At 45.1% G+C, this 10,268-nt stretch overlaps 1 protein-coding gene across 4 annotated transcripts in view; it reads right to left on the reverse strand.

Moving 5' to 3' along the window:
* The window catches only part of PRKCSH (PRKCSH beta subunit of glucosidase II), a 74,568-nt gene that overhangs the window by 63,619 nt on the left and 681 nt on the right, over window positions 1–10,268 (reverse strand). For 3 of the 4 annotated variants that reach the window (XM_070741685.1, XM_070741683.1, XM_070741684.1), the window contains exons 2-5: window positions 7,402–7,514; window positions 6,413–6,529; window positions 1,806–1,901; window positions 1,655–1,712 (exon numbers count right to left, since the gene is read on the reverse strand). In XM_070741685.1, coding sequence (XP_070597786.1) covers window positions 1,655–1,712; window positions 1,806–1,901; window positions 6,413–6,529; window positions 7,402–7,489 — 359 coding nt within the window. In that variant the 5' untranslated portion in view covers window positions 7,490–7,514. Of the gene's footprint in view, window positions 1–1,654; window positions 1,713–1,805; window positions 1,902–6,412; window positions 6,530–7,401; window positions 7,515–9,918; window positions 10,104–10,268 lie in introns of those variants that run through there. The other variant, XM_070741686.1, reaches the window with a different exon arrangement.

A 10,268-nucleotide genomic window follows, 5' to 3' on the forward strand; every position in this document is an offset into this window, starting at 1 on the left:
ATGTATCTTTTATTTTATGTACACTGAGAGGATATGCACCAAGCCAAATTCCTTGTGTGTCCAATCACACTTGCCCAATAAAGAATTCCATTCTATTATTATATAAGCATCCATGACAGTCTCAAATTCTAGATTTTAAACAGTTTGACCAGTTTTTACTGGTCGTGAATAATGTTATTCACAAAAGAAACCTATTTTACATCTCTGCAGCAATTCTTAACTGAATTTTCAGCTCACAAGCAATTAGTCATACCTCGCCTTACGAACCTAATTGGTTCCAGGGGGAGGTTCGTAAGATGAAAGGTTCCTAAGACGAAACATTGTTTCCCATAGGAAACAATGTAAAGTCAATTAATCCGTGCAACCAAAAAAACCCCCCCGCAAAAAAACGCTGCCGCCCGGCTGTCACCTTTTAAAACAGCCTGGGGGCTTCTCAGCGACCTCCCGAACGCCGAACGCCAAACCCGAACTTCCGGGTTCGGCGTTCGGGAAGCCCCCAGGCTGTTTTAAAAGGTGACAGCCGGGCGGCGGGGCTTCCCAGCACTCCCCCGAACCCTGAAGTTCGGCAAAAGTTCGGGGTTCGGGAGGTTGCTGGGAAGCCCCCCAGCCCGGCTGTCACCTTTTAAAACAGCCGGGCGGCTTTCCAGGAGCCTCCCGAAGCCGAACGCCAAACCCGAACTTCCGGGTTCGGCGTTCGGAGGCTCCTGGGAAGCCGCCCGACTGTTTTAAAAGGTGACCGCCGGGTTGGGGGTCCTCCCAGCACCCCCCCGAACCCCGAAGTTCGGCAAAAGTTCGGGGTTCGGGAGGTTGCTGGGAAGCCCCCCAGCCCGGCTGTCACCTTTTAAAACAGCCGGGCGGCTTCCCAGGAGCCTCCGAACGCCGAACCCGGAAGTTCGGGTTTGGCGTTCGTAACTCGAAAAAAGTTCGTAAGAAGAGGCAAATTGTTGTTCGTAAGACGAGGGGTTCGTATCTTGAGTTACCACTGTAATTACAAATTGCTCCATTAGCTCCGGCATATGCCCATATTACTGAATGGAGGATTAACTGTGGCAGGGCAGTGGTTAGAATGCAACATTGCAGGCTGACTCTGCTCAATGCCAGGAGTTCAATCTTCCATTTTTATGAGGTCAGTAAAATGAGGATCCAGATTGTTAAGGCCAATATGCTAACATTGTTCAGAGAGAGCTGTAAAGCAGAGTTCCCCATTGTTTCTGGCTTTATAGACTGGCCATGGGTGTGGGGTGGAGAAGAGAAGATAGTTCTGCACGAGCAGCCAGCAAGCATACACACACAACTCTTTTTACACAAGAGGCATGCATTTGTATGTGCTGCTCACACAAATGGCACACATATTTGCCCACTGCTTGCATAACTGACAATGTCTGTGTGCACATTTGTGTTTGCTGATCATTTCTGTGGCCCGGTTGCAATCCCCTCATGGCCCACTAGTGGCCCACAGGATGAAAAACCCTGCTGTAAAGTACTATGGAGTATATAAATCTAAGTGCTACTATTACTAACCTGCTTAAGAATAACTGTTCTAAATTCACCCCTCTACCCTAAGTTGCATATTTGATGACTAATACTTGAGTCTGCTTCTGAATCAGTCCTCTGAACAAAGAAGGGGCTTCTTCTAAAAAAAGTGACATCTTACCTGCAGGTATTTTCACACATTGTGCCGCTGTTGTACTCATCAGTTGTATCACAGCAATCTAAGGGGGCAAGGGGAGAACTATTGACATCTGTCACTTGAGTTCTACTTTTCAGAGCCAAATGATTCCTTCACAACAAGTAGCAATACTTACCACAGATCCCATCATTGATGCGGGAAGAGGGGATGTACATAGGACGGTATCCAGCATTGGCGCAATGGAAGCGGCCATTGGGACATGCAGCAGTTCCTGGGCAGAAAGAAAAGACAGTTGTATATTAAACAAAACGGGAAAAGCGGGCTGCGGAAGAGAAGAAAGTATAAATTAAGTCACACAGGAAATCTCTTCACTATACAGAGCTTGCATGTGTTGATTAATTTATATTAATTTAATTTCTCCTAGCAATCACAATTTATTTGCTATTAATAAGGTGTCGAAAAGCTATGACAGTGAAATATACAGTACAGTGAAACCTCGTCTTTCGAACTCAATTGGTTCCAGGAGGAGGTTCGTAAGGTGAAAAGTTCGTAAGACGAAACAATGTTTCCCATAGGAATCAATGGAAAAGCGATTAATGCGTGCAAGCCCAAAATTCACCCCTTTTGCGTCATTGCTGCCGGCATTCGGATCCTTGTTGGGGGGGCGGGTGGAGGGGGTGGAGACAGCACAGGCTGCCTGGAGGTAGCCTCCTGGGTGCATTGACACGTGAGGGAAGCTGCCTTGCGGCTTGTCAACCTGCGGTGCTCCCACCCTCCTTGAAAGTTTTCTGCGATGAAGCGCTGGGGGAGGTGTCAATTCTCCAGGTTCGGATGCCCCTCCTGCCCCCACAAGCTTCGTACAAAGCCAAGCTTCCCAGCCAGCAGAAGCTGTTGTGGTGGTGAGGGGGGTGTCAGGAGTTTCTCCCCACGGTGTCCTTGCCCTCCCAATCGGTGGGGAGAAGCTCGGGGAGAAGCTCCTGATGCCGCGCTCCCCTCACCTCCACAGCAGCCGGCTGGGAAGCTTGGCTTGGCCAGCACCCAACCCTCCTGGCGGCCGCTTTCGATGCGGAGGCTCCCATGATCGCTGAGCCAGGCGGAATCCACACACCTCCTCCTCCTGCTTTTTACTACTCCGGACTGCTCTGGGAAGACGGAGGGGGGGGGGCTGGGAAGGGAGTTCCCTCGAATGACAATCAAGGACATCAAATCAGTCTTTGCAACTGACAAAGTAGCTGTGTGTTTCTCCCCCCACACACTTTCTCTGTCTCCATGCAAAGCTCTGCAATGCAAAGTCAGCCCGGGTGACCTGATTCTCTCTCCACTTTCGCCTTCTCCTTTCCCTCGTCGAAATCGCAGGCAATTTACGGTCTGGCATTTTCTTTCTGTCTCTTTCCTTCCTTGATTATTTCTTCCTTCTTCTCTGCCCACTTTCTTTCTCTGTCTGCCTGCCTTCCTTCCTATCTACCATCTTTCTGCCTTCCTTTCTTCCTAACTTCTTTATTTATTTATTTCTTTCCTTTTCCTTCCTTCCTTTTCTTTCCCAAGAGGCGGTCCACCTAAGGGAGAAAAGCTGGCAGAAGCTGCCTCCCGAGCTCTCTTGCCTGTCGGGAGGCGAAGTGCTGGGGTGGGGGGCAATGTTCCCTCTAATTTTTTTTCGGGGTGGGCGGAAAAGTATAGTGTCTGAGCGGTAGATAGATAGATAGATAGATAGATAGATAGATAGATAGATAGATAGATAGATAGATAGATAGATAGATAGATAAATAATCCCTTCTTTTTTATTAAAAGAAATTAATAATAAAACAAAACCAAACTCTATTACTATTAAAATTAAAACAACCAGGGGGAGTTGCGGGAAAGCCCTGTGCCTGCCAGGAAAGCCGGCTTTCCGGGAAAGCAGCGCGCTTTTCAAATGCGCTGCTTTCCTGCAACTCTTTCCTGGGCGGGGGGGGGGAGGAGGCCACTCCCCCCCCCCAGGAAAGAGGTGCAGGAAAGCAGCGTGTTTAAAAGGCGCGCTGCTTTCCCGGAAAGCTGGCTTTCCTGGCTGGCACAGGGCTTTCCCGCCACCCCCCCCCCCCGAAAACACAACGGAGGTCCAGGATGACAGCCGAAGCGGCGTGGAGCAATGGGAGGCTCAAACAGGCAGCCTCCACGCTTTTCTTTCGTCAGAAGAGGAGTAGAGGGGGCGGATCGGGCAGGGGGCAGCGCCGAGAGGACAGGGGCACGAGGGGGCCGGAGGCACGGTGGGGAGGCTGGGGCGGCCGCGGCTCCCTTTCCTTCTACTGCTGGCGCCTCCCCGCCCCCCCCCCTCGCGGGCTGGCAGGGGGATGGGGAGTGCCCGTGGAAAAGGGTGCACGCGGGGGGGGTATTTTGGGGGGCGCACGTGGGCTCATGTTCGCAGCTTACGAGGAACGCTGGTGGGGGGTGCCAGGCTGGCCCTCCTGCCTCCCCCCTCCAGCCAAAAACACAAAGCCGGGCAGCCCCCAGCTGCCAAAGGAGGCTTAAGCCTCCTGATTCTCCCTGCCGCTCTGTCCCACTCATTGCCCGTGTCTGGCAGAAGCTGCTGCCCGAGTGCTCTTGGCCGGCGGGAGGCGAAGCGCTGGGGTGGGAGGTGTCCTGACACCCCCCACCCCAGTGCTTCGCCTCCCGCCAGGCAAGAGCACTTGGGAGGCAGTCCTGCCGGCCACAGGTGAGGGGCAGGGAAGCCTCCTGCAGCGGCAGCGGCTTCTCGTCCTCCTCATCTGGCCGCTAGCCGCTCCGAGCACTTTGGGAATGCCCGCCCCACTCCTCTCGCAGTCCCTTCACCGAGAGCGCTTTCGTCCCGGGCTGTCAGCGAGGAGGCTACAGGAGAGGTGGGGCAGGCGTTCTTCTCACAACAGAGGCAGGTGAAGGTGATTTTCAATGTCAGGTTCCCCATCCCCCTGCCAGCCCACCTGGAACATTCAAAATAAGAAAAACCTTTGCCGGCCTCCGCTGTTTGAAGAACTGAGAGAGAACGAGAGAGAGTGAGAGCAACAGACAGAGCAAGATAGAAAGTGAGAAAGAGAGAGAGAGAAAGAGGGGGGAGTGAAAGAGAGATAGCAAGAGAGAGAGAACAAGAGAGAAAGAGAATGAGAGGAAGAGAAAGAGAGAAAAAACAAGAGAGAGAGAGAGAAAGAAAATGAGAGAGATAGAGACAGAAAGAAAGCAAGAGAGAGAGAAGAGAGGAAGAAAGAGAGAAAGTGAGAGAGAGAGCAAGAAAGAGAGAGAGAGATGAGAGAGGAAGGGAGTGAGAGAGGAAGAAAGCAAGAGAGAGTCAGAAAGCAAGAGAGAGAGAAGAGTGGAAGAGAGAAATGATAGAAAAAAGGGGAGAAAAAAGAGAAATGAGAAAATGATTGAGGCAGAAAATGACAGGACAGAGAGAAACAGAGAGAGAAGTGACTCTTGATTTAAAGCATATGGTAAAAGCACTTAAATAATAACAGAGAAAAAAACACCATCCCTCACCTGTTTTTATTAATAGTTATGTTTTTGGTTTTGCTGGTTGTTTTAGTTTTAATAGTAATGGATTTTGGGGGGGGGGTTTAATTGTTAATTTCTTTTAATAAAAAAGAAGGGATTTTTATTTATTTGTTTATTTATTTATACTTTCTATGCCGCCCAGTCCCAAGGGGACTGCCGCTCAGACACTATACTTTTCCGCCCACCCCGAAAAAAAATTAGAGGGAACATTGCTTCCGAGGTGGGTAAAATGAGGACCCAGATTGTGGGGGCAATATGTTGGCTCTGTTTAAAAATGTGCTATTGCTAACATGCTGTAAGCCGCCCTGAGTCTAAGGAGAAGGTCGGCATTAAAAAAATTGAATGAATGAATATCATAAATGTCATAAATGTCATCCAGACATATGGCTTTATGTCTGGATACCAAATTTTAAGGAAATCTTCAGAGATTAGTGTTTAACTGCTTAAGCAATCTAATAAAATTAATGAGGATGGGAGCACTAGGAGATCAGTTACTGTCCCTTGTTAAGAGAGAGATACATATTGGTTGATGTGAAATGCAATACAGCAATACCTTGTCTTACAAACTTAATTGGTTCTGGGATGAGGTTCTTAAGGTGAAAAGTTTGTAAGATGAAACAGTGTTTCCCATAGGAATCAATGGAAAAGCGATTAATGCGTGCAAGCCCAAAATTCACCCCTTTTGCCAGCTGATGTGCCCGTTTTTCTGCTGCTGGGATTCCCCTGAAGCTCCCTCCATGGGAAACCCCACCTCCGGACTTCTGTGTTTTTGCAATGCTGCAGGGGAATCCCAGCATCGCAAAAATGAGTGCTTCGAAACCCCACCTCCGGACCTCTGTGTTTTTGCGATGCTGCGAATTCACTGAGACTCCCCTCGCTGGGAAACCCTACCTCCGGACTTCCATTGCCAGCGAAGCGCCCGTTTTTGTGCTGCTGGGATTCCCCTGCAGCATCACAAAAACACAGAAGTCTGGAGGTGGGGTTTCCCATAGAGGGGAGCCTCAGGGGAATCAGCGCAAAAATTGGTGCTTCGCTGGCAATGGAAGTCCGGAGGCGGGGCATCCCAGCGGCAGCAGTGGGTATGTAAGGTGAAAATAGTTTGCAAGAAGAGACAAAAAAATCTTAAACACCAGGTTTGTATCTCGAAAAGTTTGTATGACGAGGCGTTTGTAAGACGATGTATCACTGTACTAGCAAACATCCTTAGAGCAGTAATTACAAGAATCTGTATAGGAAAGAGAATATGTACAAATAAGGCAAAATTAAATATGCTCCACTTACCTGGCTCATCCGAACCATCTTTGCAATCACAGTAATCATCATTGACTCTATCAAAGGATATTGTTGTAGAGCCATCAAGACAAGTGAATGATTTTGAGTCGTCATAGAAGTGATGGTCTAAAAACAATAGAAATGCGCGCACACACAAATGTCAATTCAGAAAAGTATTCAGCATTTAATATTCTATGTCTAGTTCAGCCATTCCATATTTTATGTCTATATAGCACATTTAAATAACAAAAAAGGATGCTGAGCAGGATGCAATTAGTAATCACTCCACTTCTGTAGCTTGTTAGCATTCTAAACAAATAGGTATGGAGGGCAAGAGAAAGTTGAATTTCTAAACAAACTTCAAACACTACAATGTTTTCTTTTAAATAACTCTTTAAATCTTTAAAGTTTGCTTTAAATCACTCATCTGAAGACCAGCTTTCTCTCTCATACCTCCATTTTAAATCCAAGAAAAACACTGCAGAATTATGGGGGTTTCCTTATACAACATGGATGCAATCTTTTGATTTATAATACAAAAACATAGTCATGTTTCCAACCTCCGATTGCTAGAAATAGCGAAACTTGTCCAAGTGATACATTGCAAGAGGAGATCACACCTGCCATCTAACCTACAGCTAGTCCTCGACTTACAACAGTTCACTTAGTGTCCATGACTATTTTTCATGCTTATGACCGCTGCAGTATCCCATGTTCATGATTTACATTTGGAGACTTGACAATTGACTTACATTTTATGACAGTTGCAATGTCCTGGGGTCATGTGATCACCTTTTGCAACCTTCTGACAAGCAAAGCCAATGGGGAAATCAGATTCACTAAACTATGTTACTAATTTAACAACTGCAGTGATTCACTTAACAAATATGGCAAGAAAAGTTGTAAAAATAGGGCAAAACTCACTTAACACATTTTTCACTTAGCAACATAAATTTTGGGCTCAACTGTGGGTATAACTTATCTGCTTGAAAACTCACTTGTTAGGGAGACACCTCGTGGACGCTTCACTTCCACAGGATAGGCCAGGCCAGAAAGTGAGAGCAGTCCAAGATATAGAAGCAACATAATGTAAGCTCAAAACCAGCAACTCCTGGAAGAAAATGCAAACAAAGGACTTGTTACTCTAGAAATTTCCATTTCTTGGTTGCTACTGATAAGTTGACATTTCAGAGTTGTTTTGAATTTTAATTTTTGCAATATTTATAACTGCTTTTTATGTTAATGGTCTGCCACCCAGAGCCAATTGTTAGAGATGGGTAGCCCTATAAATTAAATCCTTGTTACCATGAATATATGGAGGAGGAAGAGGCAGAATATTCCTTCCTCTCATCCAACTTTATTTTAAATAAAACTCCCTATTAAGTTGCCCAAGTTTCAGGTAGGATCCTCACTTGATTTGTATTAATCTGCAGTCAAAAAATTCTATGAAGTTCATCTCCTGAGTGCCTAAAATGCAAGCCCAAAGATTTATTTTCAATTTCTAACAGAATTGGTAAATACTTGACCAAGACTTGTACTTGTTTTGATATCATTTTCTCTTTATTTATGACCCTAAAACCCTCTAATTCAGGTTAAGGTCCAGGTAATTGAATGGAACTGAGATTTTGCTGGTAAATGCCCTTCCTGTTGCCTATGCAGATGTCCAGCAGGTATTTTTTCTCTACATTCTAGGAAAAATCTGCCTCTACCTAGGAATGAACTCTCCACATTTCAAGGTGGTGGTAAACATCTTTACTACTAGACAAATACTCCAAAGATATTTAAACTATTCCAATGTGTCTCCCTCCCACTTATGGTAATGACGTATTTCAAATATTAAGGATTTTTAATTAAGGACTATCCCAAAATTGAACAAGAATATACATGGACCAGTTAAGTTAGTCTGCTTTTCCAAATGACCTCTACAACTCTTAAGATTGCTCATTGCACCTGCCATAAGGATGCTAACAAAGTTTCATGTTCTGGACAAAATATACCAAAGCACTTGGAATATGGGCAGCATCATAACACTAAGTATTTTTATGGTTTTTCCCATTGCAAGATGATAAAGTTGTTATGCCCAGAATAGAAGTAATTAGGTATCATCACCATGGCAAACATAAGCTCTGGTGCCTGGGGATTTGGTATGGCTTCACATATTCAACTTCCAAGAGCTGACAAAAGATCTAGGGAAATTTTTCTTTTCCCTCAAGAGATATTTCAGTTCATCCTTTAAAATAAATCAAATCAATAGCACTATACTCAGGCGCTACAAGCTTCCTACAAATAGAAATAGCACTTAGACTTAAATACAGGCTTTATAGCATCCACTGGGCAGTTTAGAATGTCAGCAATTGCCCTCAACAATCTGGGTCATTTTATTGTCCTCAGAAAGCTGGGTCAATTTTGTGCCTCCACAGATGTTAATCAAATATTGATTATTCTGATTACCAACCTTACTGTGCAATACCTTGCTTGAATATGCTTATATAGGCAGTATTTCTACTACATGTTGAAACTCACAGTACCTGAACTTTAGCATTGTACTGCTTTCTAGAATTTCAGATCTCTACAGCTCATATTTCAATGAGACCACAAGATACCCTAGAACGGTGATGGCGAACCTATGGCATGGTGCCACGTGGAGCCATATCTGCTGACACACAAGCCGTTGCCCTCGCTTAGCTCCAATGTGCATGTGTGTGCCTGTCAACTGATTTTTGGCTCACACAGAGGCTCTGGGAGGATGATTTTGGCTTCCAGAGAGCCTCCGGAGGGATGGGGTAGGGCGTTTTTACCCTCCCCTGGCTCCAGGGAAGCTTTTGGAGCCTGGGGGGGGGGGGACACAAGCCTACTGGGCCCACCAGAAGATGGGAAACAGGCCATTTCTGGTCTCCAGAGGGCCTCCGGGGAGGGGAAGCTGTTTTTGCCCACGCCAAGCATTGAATTATGGATGTGGGCACTCACGCACACACACACTCTTTCGGCACCTATGGGGGGGAAAGTTCACCATCACTGCCCTAGAAGCTATAGGTTAAATCACAATGTTTTTTTTAATGGTAAACCATTTCCTTAATGTTGCAAAAAAACAACAACCCCAAAACCCATAAAACTGGTAAGAGGCAAATTCTTCTCAAGAAACTATTGTTTTCTGAGCTACAACACAAATGCAGCAGCCCTTACAAATCAGAAACATGCACCTCCCACTTTCTGAGTTTAAAATTCTGCTGTGATGAACAGAGTCAAGATTCTACTTGCTTCCTATTACCAGTTGCCATTTTGAAATACAAATCCTCCTGTTGGAGAGTTAAGGTAGTAAATTACAATGCAATACTTAAGTCAAACTTTAATTATCTTCCCACCTTCCTAATTAATAATTTAATTACTGCTCAGTAACTCTAAAACTACTTAATGCCTGGATGCACCACCCAGAGTCATTTTGAAACAGTAACTTGTCTAAAACTATAGCTCAGCATTTTAACCAGATTTGGAAAATTGAAAAACTGAAATCTCACATCTTTTTTTAATCAGCTGAGATAAGCCTCAAACGTTTTCATAAAGTGAAATATCCTGATAGGCACATAAAGCAAAAAAAATGAACAATACAAATGCCTCTCATTCATGTTAGCCATTCTGTTTAAAAGTTGAGTTCACCCAGAGTCTTGCTATTAAGGACTAAGATTAAGTGTTCACTGCCCTTTGTACCTAAAAGACAAAGACTTAATAGTTAAATACTGTTAAATACATAGAATGTTAGTCGAATCCACTTTCTAAACTTTTGAACAATAATACAAAGCGTGAATGTTTGCTTTGCAGAAAGGCAGACCTTGAACCTAACTCGCACTGAAACGAGAGTACAGTACAT

The sequence above is a fragment of the Erythrolamprus reginae genome, chromosome 2 (genome assembly GCF_031021105.1).
Source record: "Erythrolamprus reginae isolate rEryReg1 chromosome 2, rEryReg1.hap1, whole genome shotgun sequence".
Taxonomy (NCBI): Eukaryota; Metazoa; Chordata; class Lepidosauria; order Squamata; family Dipsadidae; genus Erythrolamprus; species Erythrolamprus reginae.